The sequence below is a fragment of the Electrophorus electricus genome, chromosome 6, assembly GCF_013358815.1.
Source record: "Electrophorus electricus isolate fEleEle1 chromosome 6, fEleEle1.pri, whole genome shotgun sequence".
Taxonomy (NCBI): domain Eukaryota; kingdom Metazoa; phylum Chordata; class Actinopteri; order Gymnotiformes; family Gymnotidae; genus Electrophorus; species Electrophorus electricus.
In genome coordinates this window covers 15,078,465-15,099,025 of record NC_049540.1, presented here as the reverse complement: position 1 = coordinate 15,099,025, position 20,561 = coordinate 15,078,465, and the positions used below count along the sequence as shown (strand labels likewise).

The 20,561-nt window shown below is 37.5% G+C and overlaps 2 protein-coding genes across 8 annotated transcripts in view; one reads left to right on the top strand and one right to left on the bottom strand.

Moving 5' to 3' along the window:
* Nucleotides 1–7,509: 7,509 nt before the first annotated feature.
* On the bottom strand, nucleotides 7,510–17,302 carry sar1b (secretion associated, Ras related GTPase 1B). Of its 4 annotated transcripts, XM_027008369.2 has the most exons (8): nucleotides 17,118–17,297; nucleotides 13,399–13,455; nucleotides 11,050–11,125; nucleotides 10,641–10,760; nucleotides 10,102–10,167; nucleotides 9,913–10,016; nucleotides 9,219–9,350; nucleotides 7,510–8,893 (listed from the first exon to the last, which is right to left on the bottom strand). In XM_027008369.2, the coding sequence occupies exons 3-8, from the start codon at nucleotides 11,105–11,107 to the stop codon at nucleotides 8,777–8,779; spliced, it is 597 nt and encodes a 198-aa protein (XP_026864170.1). In that variant the 5' UTR covers nucleotides 11,108–11,125; nucleotides 13,399–13,455; nucleotides 17,118–17,297; the 3' UTR covers nucleotides 7,510–8,776. The 4 variants fall into 4 exon arrangements, with proteins under 4 accessions (XP_026864170.1, XP_026864172.1, XP_026864169.1 ...); XM_027008371.2 differs by lacking the exon at nucleotides 10,641–10,760 and having other exon boundaries at nucleotides 17,118–17,302; XM_027008368.2 differs by lacking the exon at nucleotides 13,399–13,455 and having other exon boundaries at nucleotides 17,118–17,293.
* A 390-nt stretch (nucleotides 17,303–17,692) lies between these two features.
* sec24a (SEC24 homolog A, COPII coat complex component) overlaps nucleotides 17,693–20,561 on the top strand; it is a 58,314-nt gene continuing 55,445 nt past the window's right edge. For all 4 annotated transcript variants that reach the window (XM_035526963.1, XM_035526960.1, XM_035526962.1 and 1 more), the window contains exon 1: nucleotides 17,693–18,164. In XM_035526963.1, the coding sequence (XP_035382856.1) occupies nucleotides 18,107–18,164 (58 nt within the window). In that variant the 5' untranslated portion in view covers nucleotides 17,693–18,106. The remainder of the gene's footprint in view (nucleotides 18,165–20,561) is intronic.

Genomic DNA, 20,561 nt, shown 5'->3' with positions numbered 1-20,561 from the left:
GCCAAAAGTATTCACTCACCCATCCAAATGACTGAATTCAGGTGTTCCAATCACTTCCATATTCACAGGTGTATAAAACTAAGCACATAGGAACGCAGACTGCTTCTACAAACATTTGTGAAAGAATGGGTCGCTCTCAGGAGCTCAGTGAATTCCAGCATGGTACCGTGATAGGATGCCACCTGTGCAACAAGTCCAGTCGTGAAATTTCCTCGCTACTAAATATTCCATAGTCAACTGTCAGTGATATTATAACAGTGGAAGCTACTGGGAATGACTACAACTCAGCCATGAAGTGGTAGGCCACGTAAAATGACAGAGTTGAGGCCCATAATGGGCATAGGTCGCCAACTTTTTGCAGAGTCAATTGCTACAGACCTCCAAACTTCAGGTGGCCTTCAGATTAGCTCAAGAACAGTGCATAGAGTGCTTCATAGAATGGGTTTTCATGGCCAAGCAGCTGCATCCAAGCCTACATCACCAAGCTCAATGCAGAGCGGCAGTTGCAGTGGTGTAAAGCACACCGCCACTGGACTCTAGAACAGTGGAGACGTATTCTCTGGAGTGACGAATCATGCTTCTCCTTCTGGCAATCCGATGGAGGAGTCTGAGTTTGGCGGTTGCCAGGAGAATGGTACTTGTCTGACTGCATTGTGCCAAGTGTAAAGTTTGGTGGCAGGGGGGTTATGGTGTGGAGTTGTTTTTAAGGAGTTGGGCTCGGCCCCTTAGTTCCAGTGAAAGCAACTTCAGCATACCAAGAGATTTTGGACAATTTCATGCTCCCAACTTTGTGGGAACAGTTTAGCGATGGCCCCTTCCTGTTCCAGCATGACTGCACACCAGTGCACAAAGCCAAGGTCCAAAAAGATATGGATGAGCGAGTTTAGTGTGGAAGAACTTGATTGGCCTGCACAGAGTCCTGACCTCAACCTGCTAGAACACTTATGGGATGAAATAGAATGGTGACTATGAGCCAGGCCTTCTCATCCAACATCAGTGTCTGACCTCACAAATGTGCTTCTGGAAGAATGGTCAAAAATTCCCATAAACACACTCCTAAACCTTGAGGAAAGCCATCCCAGAAAAGTTGAAGCTGTTATAGCTGCAAAGGGTGGGCTAACATCATATTAAATCGTGTAGATTAAGATTGGGATGTCCCTCACGTTCATATGCGTGCGAAGGCAGATGAGCGAATACTTGTCAAAACTACCTAGGTGCTATATAGGATTAAGGTCTGGAAACTGTGAAGGCCAAGGAAGCAAGGAAAACTCACTATCATGTTCCTGGAACCAATCTGTGACTATATAACCCTTGAGACATGGTACATTGCTGAAAGTGTCCTTCTGCCATCAGGTAAACAGCTGCCGTGAAGGGATGAACTTGGTCAACCACAATGCTTAGGTTAGTCCTACGGTCATAATGTCCATTCAGAGGACAGGGGGTGTACACAAGAAAACGTTCCCCAAACCATTTTCCACTTCCACCAGCCTGAACTGTTAACATCTGACAGGAAGTGCTCATCAATTCATGCTGCTTGCACCATATTGTGGAACAATATGACCTGGTCAGATGAATCCAGATTTCTGTTGCAGCATGCAACAGAAATCTGGATTCATCTGACCAGGTCATATTGTTCCACTGCTCAGTGATCCAATTTTTGCACTATTTTTTTGTGCACTGGAGTCTTGCCTTTCCGTTTCCCTCTTAGAATTTTTACTTTTATGACTAAATACAATTTGGGCAATTAAGGTTAAGGGGGCCTAACAGTGGCAAATGGGCAGTGGGGCTTGAAGTGGCAACCTTCTGAATTCTTGTCAGGTACTATAACCACTGAGCTACCACTGCCCCACAGCAATGGCCAAACTGGTTGGCTGTGGTTATAGCCCCTCTATCCAAGGAAAGAAAGTTGAGCACTCCAGGTTGAACGTTTCTTAACTCATGAAAGTCACCAATTCGATACATGATTATTTCTCATTTACCAAACATTACACAAGAATTACTCTTGACTCACAGACTTAATAACCAAGGTATGTTTATTGAATAAAAGCATAGATAGGAAAAGCATACACAACAATCTTTGACTAAGATTCTACTAATGACCAGGAGTATAGAGTTCACTAAAATCACCAGAATAATAATCGTAACTATACAAACAAGCTAAATTTAACACAAACAATTTGTGGAGACTAAAGCTAGCTAACTAAGCTAATAAATAAGAAACAAAAAAGCAACCTATGGGGATAACTAACCAGGTAATCTACTTATCGACCAACAAAGGAAACTTACTAAACTTATTAATTGTAGGCATGCTTTCATTACAAATTGGTTCATTTGTAATGAAAGCATGCCTACAGTCTTAGCCAAACATTTTAAGACTGACACAAATTTTGATTTTCGCAAAGTTTACTGAGGTTTTTTTAGACAATTCAGACAGATGTTTAGATGGTATAGTGAAGTACAATTATAAGCATTTGATAAGATTTTATTGACAAATACATCCAGTTTAAGCAAAGACTTAATATGTACAATGTTGACCCTTCTTTTTTAAGACTTCTAAAATTCGCCTTGGCATGCTGGAAATTGGGTTCTGGGCAAAATCTTGACTGATGGCAACCCATTCTTGTCTAATCAGTTCTTGGAGTTTATCACAGTTTGTGTGTTTTTGGCTCATTGGGAGATGTTGTTCTTGGAGGAGGTTTTGATACCATTCCTTATTCATGGCAGTGTTTTTAGGCACATTTTGAGCAAAACCACTCCCTTGGATGAGAAGCAACCCCACATATGAATGGTCTCTGGATGCCTTTACTGTTGGCATGGCATAGGACTCATGGTAGTGCTCACCTTTTCTTCTCCGGACAATCATTTGCCCACATGTCCCAGTCTGAAGGGGGCTTCATCAGGGAAAATAACTTTACCCCAGTCCTCTGCAGTCCAATAACTATACTTTCAGCAGAATACCAGTCTGTCCTTGAGCTCTTTAGGAGACAGTCCTTGTGCTTTCTTGACTTTCTTGGGCACCCTGAAGCCTTCTTCACTGCAATTGAACCGCTCTTCTTGAAGTTCTTGATGATTCGATAAATGGTTGATTTAGGTGCTATCATACAAGCAGCAATGTCCTTGCCTGTATAGTCATTTTGATGCAATGATGACTGCATGTTTTTCCTTAGAGGTAACCATGGTTAACAAAAGAAAACTTCAAGCACCTCCACCCTTTTAAAGCAACCAGTCTTCTCTTCTAATCAGCATGACATAGTGATATCATCTGCCTTGTCCTCATTAAAACACTTTCTTCTCTGAGCTAACAAGATGATCACTGAAATGATGTTAGCAGGTCATTTTGTGGCAGGGCTGAAATACAGTGGCTAGAATGCAGTAATTTTTGGATTAAGTACATTTTCATGGCAAGGAATGACTTTGCAATTAATTGCAATTCATCTGATCACTTCACTCTTCACAGTTAATGCAAATTGCCACCATAAAAACTGAAGTAGCAAACTTTGTGAAAACCAAAATGTGTGCTAGTCTCAAAATCTTTGGCCACCCACGACTGTACAATATAATAATATGATCAGGACAGAATGGGAACTGTTGTGAACAGTGAAATGGGGGAACTAATTATAGGGCTGAGGAGGCTGCATCAAAGATGGGAGGAAAGAGTTAACTAATGTATAATTTTAAATATAAGCAATACTACTACTATTGATACCAACTGGTAATGTAAAAGTTAAATGTCAGTTTTTACAACTAGCTGGTGCTAGACTATGTAGACTGTTGGGGGAGGGGGGGGGCACATAGGGAGAGTGTGTGTTCCATCGAAGCTGTCAGGATAAAGAGAGTGTCCCAAAAGGAGAATCTATTTCCTTCGAGTCATCTGATGATTCTGAGAGAGAATTTCAGTCTCCATCACACCCCCAGAATGGCTCATGCAGAGAGAGTCTGTTTCTTTGAAATCTCATGGCTCTGAGGGATAGAGTCTGCTTTCCTTGAAATCAATCCATGGCTCTGAGGGATTGTCTCTTCAGAGCTGGCTTGGATGGAGAGCCATAGGTTTTCATGGGCAGAACTTTCTGAAGTAGGAGTTTGGATTAGTAACCGGCAGTACAATGAAACTCGTCTTAATCAAGATGTTTGGGGGGAGGGGGTTTTCCTTCATACACACACTTTTTTTCCAGCAGGCACCACGTTGCACCATGTTGCACCAGACTGAAGCAGGGGTTGAATTTTCCATGTATTCTTGGGAATAAAAGGACTTCTGAAATCTGATAAGACTGAGGTGGTATTGGTTGAGCTACAATATTCTACTTAATCTCAATCATGTTTCACTGTTGTAAAAACTAGGTGTTACTATTGACTCCTGTCTCTCATTTGACACACAAATATGTAATGTTAATAAAACCATCTATTTGCCCTATTTCTGTTTATGTAATATGGTTATAATAAGTTATTAAATAAACTCAAACACCACATGCAGATTACAAGCTTTATCACTGATGTTTATTGACTAATCAGCAATAATAGTATGATATAATGCATTGAAATGATAAAATGGGATGAAGTTGCATGTTTCAAATCGAAGAAAATATAACGATAACAAAATGAAAATTAACATAGAAATGAACTAAACACAATTTGTCGTGAAAGAAGTGTGATTAAAACCTAAACAAAAAATGATTAAACAGACAAGAGGGGCTTCTGTGAAAACAGGCACGTCCCTAATCTAATTCTGATGTCTAAAAATTACAATTACCCAATCAGCATCAACCATTGCACATATAAATGGAGTTAATTGGTTTCAAAAAGGTACGTTGTATTAGAACCGCATTCGTTCGGATTTGGATCAGGCCTTAGTTTGTTTTAAACCTGGTTCATTCACAACAAATTTTGTTTAGTGAATTTCTTCCGGCTGTTAGCTGTGGCTCAAGAATTACCCTGCAATGACCCAGATGGAGGAGATGGTCTTCCTGCTGTCAGCTGGACCCTTTAATGGGTTTATCATGTTGATGCAGTCTGAAATGGGTTGTTGTCCATTTTTGTAATTCTCTTAACTAACCCTAACCCAAGGCACAGGTATACATCTCCATCATCCTTGAAGCAAAAAAACAACTAAGACAAGTCCATAAGACAAGTCTCGTCTCTACTTTAACCTGAAAGCTACAACTACTAAAATCAAATAATATATGTTTGTCAAGCTGGTCAGTATAACATTAATAGTAAATGTAATATTAGAAATAGTTAACTATTTATCTGTGATGAGCATAATGTGAGAAAATAGCAATGAACAAAAAATTATTTTAAAATCAAAGTTCCCAAAATAAAAAGACAACAAACAGGAGTTCCAAGGTTACAAGGTGTTAACAAGACAAGACAAGACATTCTTGTTACATAATTTTAATCTACATTGTTGTTTCTTCAATCTTACACTTTCAGAGGAAGCGTTGCAACACTTAATTTTGGTATGATGGCAAGGAAAGTAATTAAGGTTGCATATTGATAGTTCTTGTAAATGAAATCAATGTGACAGTGTCCTTGGTATCCCTAGTATATGTATAGAGAAGTTATATCTAGTGCAAGTTCAAACTGGATGGAATTTTGGAGCCATGAGTTTAAATGTGCATTAGTAGCAAATACTGTGATAGTCGTGGCAGTTACACATTCCAATCAGGTTTACAACCAGAGGGTTCAAAGGGCAGAGGTGGAGCATTGCCAGAAGACAACCAAGTTGTAAAACCAAAGTTAATCCTGTTACTGGTGTGAATACTGATAGTCGTATTTAACAGGATAATCACCAGCATTGTTCTGTTGATTACAGTCCCAACTGACAGTCTCAATGGACAGGGAGCGAAAGATTTACATTTCTGGCATTTAGCTGATGCTTTTTATCCAAAGCGAATTACAATTATGACTGAGTACAACTTGAACAATTGACGGTTAAGGGCTTTGCTCAGGAAACTCATTTTCAGAGAACACTGCATTTTAAAATCATTTTAAAAGAGTGTACAAGTTAGCTATATACTATAAAGTCTTGTTCTTTAATCTCTTTCAAATTTGGAAAATGTTTTGAATACCACCATCTTTTATAAACCTCTCATTCCTATTTGCAATACAATTATTCTCATTTGAAGGCCTGCAAAAACTCCATACCTTACTTGCAGCTACCAAGACTTTAATAGGTTTGCAGTGAGAATCAAGTCAAATCAAGATAAATTTATTTTCCTTTAAATTTTGTATTTTTATTTTTTTTTACAACAGGCAAGTCCAAGCACCCAGTGAGCAAGGATGGAATCCGGCAGATCTAGCTGTGGAAGCACAGTTAAAAGGGTAGAAGGAAAACACAGACATGAGGGCTCCCTGGAACATCAGCACTCTGACACTAAATTAACAAACTTGAGAGACAGAAAAGACATGAAGTGACATCATAACATCCCAGTTTACCATTATTCGCAATAAGATCAAACTTTCAAGTTCTAGTAAGAACTCTGGTTGCTGCGTTTTGAATCAACTGGAACTTGTTTATGCACTTAGTGGTACAACCACTTAGTAAGACAATACAGTAGTTTAATCTGAGTTTAATCCAAGTGAAACATATGGACTAGCTTTTCGGCATCATGTAAAGATAGCATCTTCCTAATGTTTTCAAATGGTTTTGAGGTGGAATGCCATCCTAATTTTTTTTACATGGGTTTCAAATGAGAGACTGGGATCTTAATTACACCAAAATCTTTTAATAATTAATAATTGTGTGAGTAGGAGACCATAAAGGCTTATTACATAATGGCTGCCTGTGGCCAAATAGAAGCATTTCTGTTTTGTCAGTATTAAGTGAGAATTGCATTGGATGTGCCACATGTACATTTATTAACACAATAACTGACACAAAAAGATAAATCATCACATATTCCTCCTCATGCATTAATGCAGGAGTTATCTACTGTGAGAGATGTATTCTTTATATTGAAGAAATGACTTGCTGATCAGTTTGTTGAATACCACTTGGACCATCAGAATCAAGATTTGCCATTTCCAGTGGCAAGGCATTTTAATGCTAATGAACACTGCATTAATGACATCTTTCTGCATTGCAGTGAATGAACTAATATACACTCTTTGAACTTTAAATAATAATAACATTAATTCCATGGGGTTTTAAACAACATTTTTTTTTACTAATACACACTGGATCCTCCTCCTAGAAATTCAGAAGTACTTTGCTTCGTCAGCAGATGAAGTCATTGTCTGAAATGTCCCATTTCTATGGAAACCTAGTGTATTTCTGCATCTAAAAATTAAGAGCACCTATTATAAAATATTTGTAGGCAGTTTTGATTGCATTGTCTATCATTTATGAAACTCAAATACAAGTTTTTCACCCCATGTAGTTATGTACTAAGAAAAATGCAATGTTGCCTAGTGCTTTCGGTATTTAAAAACTGCAGTTTTGCAGTACCTAAGTATGTGCACATTCAGTTAAAACATCTTTTGCCTTAGCAATAAACTGGTAAAAGCTTTGGGTCCTGTTTTAATTGCAAACATTTATTACAATTTATGATGCAAACATGTGTAGTCCCTCATGTGGAACAGCTCATGGAATGATATACAAAAGAACAGAACAGGATAAAAATTAATGTGCCATTCCATTTTGCATAAATGTCTAAATCAAACCAAAATAAACAAAAAAGATCTAGGACTGTTCTCAACTGTTTATGTTAATTTGGTTTTCCTTGTTTTGGATTTTTTCACAAGTGTGTTCATTAAAAATCAAGGAACAAGGCATGCATAATAGTTATTTTTATGTAATGTACAATGATCAAAGCCAGAACTATTTTAAACACCACTTATAAAAATTGATATACAGGCCATACTACCAGATGAATTGGTGATACTTTTATGAACGGTCACATTTTGCTTCTTGTCCGACACTCAACGTAAATTTGTCTACAAAATGAGTGGTGTGTCAAAATCTTTTCTTCTTCCAATGTTTTCACATCTATGCGCTTATGCCAAAAAAAAAACAACCCCAAAAAACCCACACACTTGTTGGCTACCTCCACTCATATAAATGTCAGACATTAATTTGCAATTATTTCTCTTCACCCTAATAGTCTGCCATCTACATTTCTCTTCTTAGCTCTCAACCTGAACTTCCAAAAAAACAAACAATCATTGAACTCCAATGAACAGGCTCTAGGAATGAGTCAGCTATAGGATTTCAATCCCATGTCTTAGAAGGGTTAGCCAGCCAGTTAAAAAAATTCAAAATGACTAGAGTGACAAAGTACATGCTTATGGTCATCAGGCACACCATTACCTAGAGTAAACCAAGACTCTGTGTTTACATACTTATGATCTTCAGAGATGCGCATAATTTTAAAATAACAATGAAAGAAGAAACCAGGAAACATGATGACCATAATGAAACAATGGTGTGAAACAAGTCCTTTATATTTAGTTTGAAACTGGGGCTGCCAATAGCGCAACAATCATTTGCATTTTCCCCACACATCACAGAGGAAAAAGAATGTCAAATGAAATGTAAAATTAATGAAGAATGTCATGAGTTTGGACTTAACTCAGCATCACTGCTATTATTCTTTTAGAAAAAGGTGTACTTGAAAACACATTAACTGTCCACCCAAAGAAAATCTATCTGAATCAAGTTGTACTGGGTTGCTGCTGTCACATGTCTTTTGAGGAGCAAAGGCAGGCTTTAGAACCAAACACAGGGCTGAGTGTGTAGTTGGTTAGATGGATCATAGTGCACCGCCTTGTAGAAGGGCCACTAGTCAATGTACTGGGAAAGCCAGCGGAAGCCCTCCCCGTAGCCCTGTCTCTTTAGCACACTGCACATAAACACTTCCAGTGGTCTCGTATTCAGTTCCTTCAGGGGAATATTACCCTGGTGAGACAACAATAATAATAAAAAAATTTTGTTAAAAAAAGTGTTGGGGTGTACATATTCACACACACACACACACACACACACACACACACACACACACACACACACACACACACACACACACACACACACACACACACACACACACACACACACACACACACACACACACACACACACACACACACACACACCTGACCTAGACAGTATGTTACTTAAGACTAATTCAGCCAAATATATATTATTCCTCTAAACCTAAAAATTTGCTTCGCTTGTATGGAGTTTAAAATGTGTAAAACATTTGCAGAATCAATAACCTTACCTTGCCTGTTGTCTGGCCATACAACCCAAACAATTCGCGCAGTTTCTCCTCACTAATTGCCTCTGGCTTATCAATCTTGTTGCCAAGGATCAAGATAGGCACATTTCCAATAGTTTCGTCTGTCATTAGTGCCTGTCATAGGTATTGGCAAAATTAATTACCAAAAATTGCTGCATGACTGACAGAATTTCATCAATTAGACAATGAAAATACTGTAATAAACCAAAGTTCTTTAGCATTTATAGGGCCATCTAAAATAAGTCTTTGGGCTGCCTAGTTTACCATGCTGTACATGTTTAAGCATTACACTTCAGTGATGTTTCTTACTTCGGAATGGTGGTTTACATACTTCCTTCACAATAAACTCCACCAAAGTCTGTAATTGATGTCCAAAAAACAGCAAATATACAAGGGAATACTAAGAGCCTAATAGGCCTACTAAGAGAACTAAGAATAAGCTGTTTAAGTTGTTTCAACTTTAGAGATAGTTTTAGTCTTCTAAAGTACACACACACAAAATACACTGAGGCGAGTAACCATATATAGTTTACAGATGCTATTAGATGGGTTTAAAGTGAAGTACATGCAGTGAATGACTAACAATGACAATATAATGATCATGTTTAACCCCTAACACCCCCCCCCCCCCCAAAAAAAAAAAAAAACCTACATAAAAACCCAAACACACACTCACATCAAGTTCCGTTTTGGATTCGGCCAGTCTAGAGTGGTCTACACAGTCGACGAGAAACACAATGCCGTTGATGGCTGGGAGGTAGTTTTTCCACACTCTTCGTGCTAGAAGTCAAATACAGTAGGCAAACAGTAAACAAACAGATACACCAATATAGGTAATATACCATGACAAAAGAACGCTACCCACCCTGTGCATGCCCTCCAAGGTCAAAGGTGGTGAAGGTCATACCAGCAATCGTCAGCTCTTCTGAAGCTAGGAATCAAACAAATTTATTTCAGTTGTGACAGGATCACCCCATAAATGCCATTTTTGCCTAAACTTTCCTTCCTAAAACCAGTCTTAAGAAGCCAAGGAATAATTCTGCCCATGTCCTGCTTGCATATGGTAAAATGCCTCACACTTATTTACTCGCCTGTTATTTGTACGGAAGACTGCCATAACTAATCAGTACTTTAATTTCTTTCCATCATGCACAAGGCTTGATTAAACCATTTCTGCTAAGTCCAAAAATGGCTATTTTCTTACTATTACATGTGATTGGGACAAGTTGTTTACAATCTTTCAGTTATTTTCATTAATGAGTCTGACCATGGCTACATATCCTAAATGTATAGCGGAATAATTATGTTCATACAATTTTTTTTTTTTACTTGAAATTGCAGAGTAAAAACTGATTGACTTTTTGCGTGGTTACATGCGTCATTTTTAATAAAACATGAACTTACTAGGATGCAAGGTTGGTACATGCTGACCCAGTCTGTCATCTTTAAGCATATGCAGTAGCGTGGTCTTGCCAGCATTGTCCAGGCCAAGAAATACTAATTTGCCTGATTTCTTATACAGCCCTGAAATAGTTAGGACAGTTTTCAGCAAGTCTTTTGATCCATCAAATTATCTCCATACAAACCCTGAGTTCATCCCAGTGTATTACAAGTAAAGCAGTCATGCAGGCCTATAAGACTGTTCACTTGTATTTAGCTGTGCTTATTATTCAACAGCGTAAAAATTAAATTTGTGTTGTGTAATGAAGGTTGAACCTTCCTAAGTTCCTAAGACGGTCTCAGTCACATGTAATTGGTAAAAGAATGGAAAATTTTTTATTAAAAAAGGACATACTTTTATTTGTGAACTTACCTAGAAACTGCAGTACACTACTGAAACCACTATAAATCCAATCAAATATGAAGGACATATCCAAATCTCGTCAATTCTAAAAGAGAAAACAAACAAAAATGCACATAACCACCACTTGGAAGAAACCACTTTAAACCATTTCCTAAAAAAGTAAGATTTGTTACAATAACATGCATCATTTGTTTTGTCACTATTGCCTAAACCTGGTCTGTAGTAAGGGAGTAAGTGAGAATGATGTGGACACAGACTGCTTTCCTAGATACTATTTAACTAGTATATATTAACTTGACAAACATCAGTGATGTGTACAAACACAGTCTGTAATGCTAAAGGAGCTGTAGCCTGCTCATTTGCAGCTCTGTCAAACTCTGTGGCTTGTTACTACTGACACAAAGCAGCTGCATGTTTAATGGGTTCAGTTTCTCTTATCGGGGCAGTGTCGAACATATTTTGCTCAAAATTTTATAGATATTGGGATAATATTGCTATTGTGGATTCTTTTGGCCATGATAACTGTGTAATGAAAATCTGATATCATGACAATCCAAATATGTATGAAGTAGTAATATTTCAATCTCCCACCCACAAAACATTTTCTAAAAATTCACAAGAAATAAGCACTGATGAGTATTTACAGTAATTTCTGGTGTATTTATTACCATTTATTAATGTTTTGGCAACAAAAACAAAACTGGCTAAAATACTCACTGCAGATTTTACCATGTAGAAAGAACTTTGCTAGCTCACATGCAACCAAAAATAAGCCAGTCAATACGTTTCTTTAGATAGTGTTTAAGACATTCTGAATAGCAACCTACGAGTTGACAGAAAAAAATGAAGATCAATGAAGAAAATGTTATTTGGCTCTCCACCAGTCTTACTAGGATACTAAGACGTCTTTATAATTACCCTATCATACAATATCTCTTCCACATAGCAGCAGAACGGAAAGATGTCCGATTTACATATATGTAATAATGCGAAGAACAAGTTTACATATGTACATATGTACATATACATGAGGATAAAGAAATAAAACAAACATTGTCTAGATTTGGTAGGTCAGTGCCAATTATCTGCTGAGCCACCTCACCACATGATGCAGATCATTCTGCTCTACCACAGTTATGCAGAGAGAGGACGCTCTGAACAGAAGTTCCCCAGGGGTGTTTTAGGTAGTCATGCCTATTTCAGCCTTGCAAGCAAGTATAGCCTTTGGTGAGACTTTCACTAGGTGAGAGGTGTCGAGTCCATGTGAGCTTGTTTGCCATGTAGTCTGTAGTGTACTTGCAGTTCACCACACGTTCCACTGCTTCTTCAAATATGTGAAAAGGGGAGGTGGTGTGTCATCTTGTACCTTCTTAAGTCTATGTGGTTTTTGTCTTTACCATCTTTTGTCTTACCATCTGAAATTAATTCAAGTACTGGTGTGCCATTGGCAAACTTAATTAGTTTTATAGAGGGTGGATGATGGGCAATCGTGGGTGAAGAGATTAAAGAGCACTGGGCTCAAAACATCCATCTGGGGTTCACATGTTCAGGATCAGTATAAAAGAAAGTGTGGTATCCAATCATGTCACACAGTGCTCTGTCAATAAGGCAGTCAATTACATGATTCAAGCTCTTAATGGGAAGTCCCTTTCCTATATTGTATTATACTATACTGATCAAACAGCATCCAGGTATCTGAAATCTTCTAAATTTTGGCTGTTCTACATACCCAGCTGAACCTCAAAACTACAAAAGGAAGCAAGCTAGGTATGGATATTTGATAGAAAAGTGCCACAGAAAGGGGTGGAGAACACTGTGTGCCAAGAGGGCTGCAGAGAATTTGCAGCTCAGTCTCAGTGCAAGGTCAAGTCTTTTGGGCATCACTGGGGCACATTTGATGAAGGCCATTAGTGCTAGCACAGAGGCAGCAGAAAAGGCCTTTAGATGGCTGTAGGTCAAAAGAAGTGATCTGTGGACCCATGCTACTTGGACACAAACTGGGAACTAATCACTCTCGGGTGGCTTTCCTGGGAGAGAATGTCTGATGTTTTGAAGAGCCAAATCTTACTGACTTGGATATGTGCACTAAAATATGAGCGATCACAGTCAAGGCCAAGCACTATTAAGGAGATCCCCAATGAAGAGCGCCTGATCTGCAAATACTGCTCATTCATGAAAATACACACAAGAACCCAACATCATGTGGTATACATATCACAGCAAGATAGAGCATAAACAACTAGCTATAGTAGTAGTTTTTGTAAATTGTTTATACAGAAACAAACAAAAAAGTGGCAAATAAATTATGAAATTTTCACCATGTTCGCTGTTACAAACATGAGGGTGGGATGTACTCACACAAAGAGCTGAAATAACTAATGTTGTTGCATGCAGTGATTTGTCCAAATAATTCACCTGGAACATAAAAATGGGGACAAAATCATGTAGTGTGCACCTGGATTAAGTTGTTCAGTTACTTGAATAAAATAAAACTGGTTGCACCTGTGGGTTGTCATCAGTAATATGCCATTTCACCCACTGGGCTATCTTAAACAGAGATAGAAACCATAGAGCGCATTAATGAAAAGATGATTGAGGAGAGGAAGCCCACCAAGATCCATATTTGCCAGCAAAGTGGGTCCATGTTCGATGTTTACAAATGTCACTGAAGGAAGTTTGAAGTTTGTAAATATCTGTCTGTGAAATTACAGGCCGGTTGCAAAATAGAAATCCATTTATTGCCTGACTCATAAAGCCAGACTTTTCCCATTATCATGCTTCTTGGATTACTGACAAAATCTGATTTTTTGCAGTTATCGGATTAATAAATGCATGTAAACTCACTCATTGATGTCCTCCAACCCAGCCCACTATGATGTACTCTATGCTTGTTTCATCACTAAACTTAACGAACTTGGATTCAATATTTTATTGAACAAACACAGAATGCATACACAGCATGAACACTTACAGTTAGCAGCTTGTGGCTGATTAGATAACAACTACCTTGCTAGCATGGGTTTTATGTGGACAAGTTGTTACAACTTTATTAAATATCCTGTGAAGGGGCGATTCTATTCAAGCTATTAAACTGCTAACATGATAAGTCATTTGCATCTCTAGTCAATACACATTTCAGCAATGTCAGTTGTCACACATGAAGAGAACCCAGCATTACTGCTGAAATAAGATATTCATTGAAACATTTGAGTAAAAATTGTTAAAATTAAAAATAAAATAAAAATTTAAACAAATTTTAAAAGTAAAAAGGTGACTCATCATTCATGTTACAGCTAATATTTGTATTTACTGGCTAATCAACTACAGAGCTTGTTTTATAGTGGACAAAGCAACACCAATGGTTATGTTCAATTAATAATAATAATAATAATAATAATAATAATAATAGTAAGAACAGTAATCCCCATCACCATCAGAAGCATCCTATATTACAAAAAAGCAAGCTTAGAGTTTGCCAGCCAGCTCAAACAAATCCTCCAGATAATGATTCTTGGACATAATCTACGAGTGGAACTACATAAAGTAAATGGTGAATAATGTGTGAAAAGTGAGAGAGGCAACCAAGTGTCCATTACTGTCTTTACTGTTTTACTGCTAACTGCTCAGTTGACGAAGGACGTCTGTCCAAAACATCCTATTTCTCTGGAAACCTTGTGTACTTCACTAGAATATCTACATCTTTTACTACTGTACACTGCAGTTACTCACCTGGAAAATGTCTCTTCCTAGCCAGCTCAGTAGGAGATGTGGCAAAGTTTTTATGGGTATTCATTTTATTTAATATACACTCAACCAGCAGACACTTTGATCCAAAGTGATTTAGAACTATTCAGAACTATAAAGGCAACAATCATGCCAGCAACACTTTGCAAGAGTCTAAACTATACATTAAAAAAAAGCATATACTAGTTTCTCAGCATGATGAAGGGCTGGCATAAGACTCATTTTGGATGTGTTGCTTAATTGATTATACAGTCACCTTCATCCTTTTGGGTTTTCAGAATAAGCACCAAGGTCTGGGAAAAAACTGATCATCTTATTTCAAGCACATGTAGTACCAACATCAGTAGTTTGGAAGAAACTATCATCAGGATGCAGGACTTTATATCTATGGCACAATATTCCATTTAGAGATATATGAAGTACTACAAGTTTGATGCTTTTTCAATACTATAGTGAGGCAAACAACTCAATTCTGTAACATTTGATGCTTTCCAATACTGTAGTGTGACACAGTAAATCTGCAAATAAGCAAGTCAAACTATGTGCACCAAATGGATTTGGATTGGCAGCCAGTGCATGCTAGCTGGTTCAAATTGTAAGAGGGTAGAATTGTTCCGGTTTTAGAATCCAATATTTAATCAGCAAAAAACATTTTAAAAACCTGAAAAAAACTTTAAAGCCATTGAGTGGAGCTGCTGAATTTTATTAGTTTGAACGACGTTTATAAGTGAACAACCCGGTCACTGTTAACGGCATTCTTGAAAAAAAAATCCGAAGCCTTTTACAAACAAAACAGTCTAGCTCATATGTAAACACTCTTAACAACATAAAATATATTCAATTATCTAACAGACATACTCCACAAAACTGAAAAAAACCCCACCTATAATCTACTCAACCACAACAAACCCAACAAACACATGAATACATTTGTCAAGTTCACCACATAGCCTAAAAAGACATTTCTTTTAATATTCTTACATAGGAAAAACAATGCCCTGTCCTGAAGGCAGAGTGCCACTTTTTGTCATTCTGAAGATGGCCCAGACAGCATCATGTTAACTGTCATGTTAATATTGGTCAGCAGCACACTTGAAGGTAGCAGGGCAACCTGTGATTCTGATTACACAAGCAGCAGACCAGAATTGGTTTAAAGTATAAGAACATCAAAGGTCATACAGTTAAACTACACGTAAGTAGATCTCATTTCTGAGCTCCATTCCAAATAGACGCTTCTAGAGGAAATTTTAAAAACTAACATGATCAACCATGACTAGTTGGGATAATTGAAAGTGTGTATCAGACTGATCCTTTTACTTTAAAGAGAATGTAATTATTTTACAAATTATAAGAATGTGTAATTTGTATATTATAAAGCATATAATCTTAACTTTCATTTTGCTTTTATAATTTTAATGATATCAAAAAAATATTAATGATACATCATAATTCTAAACAAAGAGGCCTACGGGCTTTATTTTCTGCAAAAGTGTGTCTGTTTAACAACTAGTTTCAGCTTGATATGATGTACTGATGCCAAATAAATAATTACCACGTTGACATCACCCGGGGGGGGGGGGGGGGGGGCATGGGTTTAAATGATTTCATGTAATGGGAAGAGCACACGTCCATGTTCAAAATATCACGCAAAAGGTTGATACTGCAGAACATTAGAACTACTGGCCTTCAGCGAAAATAGTTATATAGATAACTGCCTAGCCATGGTAAATGACAACTTAAAACAACTTATTAGCCTCTACTGACACATAAGTACTTAAAGAAGAATGAATCATGATCCACCTGAAACCTCTCTGGATCTATAGCTACGTGTCATTTAGCTATGCATCCGAACGCCACCTAGGTTATCTTATTATCTAAGTTAACAACGGGTGTTCTGCCACCTACAGCCAATCAAAACGTCAGCTAGCTGGACAAATAATCATAACCTGATGTAGCTGGTTAGCTAACTAACATAGTAGCATTCATATGAAACTAGTGCAGGTATGAAGCTCTCTCACTCCAATTATATATGTATATATAAACACTTTCATAACTTAACATTTGACATCGAACGGTTTACACATTACCTAGCTGGCTAGCTAAGTTAAGATAGCTAGAAAATTTACCGCTGAAGAACTAGCTAGTAACTATATTTGTATACATTATATCTTCAATCATCCATTTTAGCTAGTTTCCTCTTAAAATCTAGCCTGGCTTGCCGACTAGCCAAGTTAGCTAAAGTAAGCTAGCATTGAAGTTAGCTAAGATAGCTGATGAACAGTTCCTGCTGTCCTAATGTAAATGAAGTATCAATCGAATTCACGAAAACATACCTTTTATCTATACGCAGATGGATTAGACGCCTTAAGTTTTCCTTTGGACACAACTAAAATTGCTTCCCGCAACTTGAGAGACCGTAGTATGTCTTCTTTCCTGTCTTCGTATTTTGCTCACAGCCACGACACACAGCAATGGCTGACTGTCTATCCCCAGTCCTGCCCCGCCACTTCCTCTTTTTGTTACCAGATAATCTTTCCGGTAAAGATACCGTTCTCTACAAGATAATGATTATGGATAGAATATAGCTGTTGCTGTGAAACGGAAAATATAAATACGGCCATATAAACGTGGCTTTAGTTTTCTCGTGGGACCATGATTAATACTGTGCACCTGTTGTCGCAGTGTGAATACACGTACAGATAGTGATGATGTTATGAGTTCGATATATTTCAGGAATTCCGTGCAAAAAAAAATTCTTTTTCGACATATTCCCTATATCTGATTTAAAAACTAGTGCTTATTACAGTAAAATATTATAATTTAAGTTCACTAAATGTTCTTGAAATGTGCGAGTTTCAACTTTTCAACAAATAATAAATACGCTTGCTTCCAGTACGCTTGCAAATTTTAAGCACAGGAAATGCCACGTGTACTCACTGCGCATGCTTAAGGAGCATACGTTCCTCCTCCAACTTCCTGTGAACGAAGACATGTTTTATGTTTGACAGACAGTTGTAGGAGACGTAATATATGATTCCTTACGTGTGAGAAGGAATAACTCCGTAACCATGATCTTCTAGTAGCTAGCTGCTAAGCTAGCTAAGTGAAAGAATTTTATCTGTACCTCTGAACAGTGGCAATAAATACCGTATCAAGGGAGGTTTTCTTTCAACTGGAACGTAGTAAATTGCGTAGTAAATTGTGTAGGTTAGCTAGCTAACTAGCTAGATATCTGCAGCTTGGTTAGTTAGCTAGCTAGTTATCTAACGTTATTCGCTTAACGAAGCACCTCCAGAGTTCATCTTGCTGTTTCCTTTTCAATATGTCAAACGATGGTTTCACCTCTCAGAATGGGACTGGTGGAGGGACCTATACTAATGGTAAGTTATCAATAGATGTCTGTATGCTGGATAAGATAGTTAGTTCTATGTACATTTTATTACAGTTTGAATTTTGTTTACTGTAGTTTGGTTTCAGGGAACCTAGATAGCTAGCGTTAACTAACTTTAAACCTATAATGTGAATAATATCTAGCTAGCGGCTAACCTATTTAGCCAACTGCTTTAGCAAGATAGATAGTTAGCTCGCACACCGTCGTTTAATTATTTGTGAGGTAACTAGGCCCTGTTAGCCTTGTCCAGTAGCGTTGGACAGATAGCTAACCTAGGTTAGCTAGACATGTGGAAGACTTGAAACTTGTAGCTAAGATAGCTGTAGGGTACTTAGCTCTAGCTATCTGTGTTTCATGAATTGTGCCCAATCCCTGGTAGGCTAAGGTTATAGCTAGCTAACGTGTAATAACTTGTAAGGTAAAATGGTGTTATTGAGAACGAAGCAAATCGATTGAATCTAGCTAAATGTATAGCTAACTTTTTGCTGTGACGCAATTTAAGTTCGTCAGTTAGTTAGCTAGCTAGTTGTCTTGAAAATTAAACTTAAACTTTTAATTAGATAGCTAGCTAGGTGAATAGCTTGCAAATCCACTACCTAGATAATTTACAGTACAAATATTATAATGCTGCCAAAAATAGACGGATTTCCAAAACGTTGGATTGTCAAAAATGTTTGTGATTATCAAAAGCATACAATTAACGTTTTTTCAAAATTGCTGTTGACAATTTCATGTGGTCATCTTTTCATCAGTGACACTGAAGCACTTAAATACAAAGTTTGACTAAAAGCTGGAAGGTTTTTATGATCTTTAAATGCAAAACACGGCACACAGTCCTGAAGTATAAATGACAAAATTTAAACAGTTTAATTCTGATTTAAAGCTCATGTGATGCGGCCATTTTCAGCAATCATGTAAAGAAAATCAAAATGTGTTTAAGCATTTTAACCTGTGATCTAAATAGCCTATGATTGGTTTTGGCACGTATGGTTGTACATGTGGAATTCAGTACTTCACGTTTGTAGACCAATATTACGAACGTACTGTGTCGTCTTAGTGTCAGTGTAATTAATCGCTTAATTATATAGATTATATTCCATATGGCAATTAAGTGTATAAACAATGTAATCAACATTGTAATCACTTTTTCCTTTTCATTTTCAATTGATTTGTCTGTTTATTTACTTTTGTATATGTGTGTAGAATATTTTTGACTCTTGGTTCAATCTTAGCAAAATTGAGTCAAAACCTATTCCCCAAAAACAGTTTAGCAAATGGATTTTAATTTCCACCTTGCACTTGTCAGTATTTAAACAGGTAGAGCTAATAACAGTGGTAATTTTGCCTTGAAGGAGTCATTTCTTATGTGGCGTGAGTTTTCCATAGAAGAAGAAACATGGCATAGTTCTCTTAAAAATAAAAATGTAGTAATATTTTTTTCATAATATTCATTTAGGTTCTGGCATTTTTAACAAAAACTTCGTAAAGCAGTTTTGTGATTACATCCACCTCACCAAAGAAAAATAAATGTAATTGTACACACAATGAGATGTCACATATCCTTTGAAAAACCATTGGAGATTCCCATAGGTCCCAGCCCACTCAATTAATTCATAATAAGCCTTTAAGAACCCTCTACTTCGCATGCTATTCAGAGGTCATCAGGTAGGCACCGTCAGAGTGGGAGGGGCAGTAAAAGATAAGGGAAGTAATAATGATTGGGTTACGTTACCTCTCCTAGAGATAAGAATATAGATAAAAGATGACTCCAGACTCAGTTGACTCCAGAATCAGTTGTTCTCAAGGCAACGCTCTTTTTATTTTAGACGTATCAAAAACCTTTTGTCAGTATGTGAATTAAAGTTACACTGACATGCAAAAAGTCATGGGACAGGAACTAGTATTATGTAGAACCCCCTCAAGCCCAGTGAAGTGAAGCAGCTCGACATGGCATTGATTCCACAAGTGGAGAGAAGATGTCTGGAGGGATGTTGAGCCATGCTTTCTGGATAGCCACCCACAGCTTTGTGGTATTTGTAGGTGCAGGACCTTGGGTGTGAATGGACCTCTCCACCACATCCCATGAAAGCATGATTGGACTCATGTCAGGGGAATGTATAGGCCACACCATTTGTTGGAACTCTTCAGAATGCAGCTTAAAGCAATTCTGACAACCTGGGCCTGATTACAATATACCATCATTGTGGGGGTAGATGAAGTCCATGGTTGCAAATGAAGTATCAAAAAGTAGCAGGTACCAGTCAATAACATGTTTATGCAGACTAGTGAACCCACCCCATGCAAGAAAAACACACCCCACACCAGTATGGAACCACCACCAGCCTGCATAATGCCTTCGTTAACCACTGGGATCCATGGCTTCATG

What these genes read in the sequence shown, in the direction of transcription:
- sar1b (XM_027008369.2), bottom strand. Translation starts at nt 11,107, where the DNA reads ATGTCCTTCATATTTGATTGGATTTATAGTGGTTTCAGTAGTGTACTG. An exon ending in TAGTGTACTGCAGTTTCTAG is followed by an intron (nt 10,761 to 11,049) that starts GTAAGTTCACAA and finishes TAACTATTTCAG; the next exon opens with GGCTGTATAAGAAATCAGGC. An exon ending in CCTTGGAGGGCATGCACAGG is followed by an intron (nt 10,017 to 10,101) that starts GTGGGTAGCGTT and finishes TTTGACTTCTAG; the next exon opens with CACGAAGAGTGTGGAAAAAC.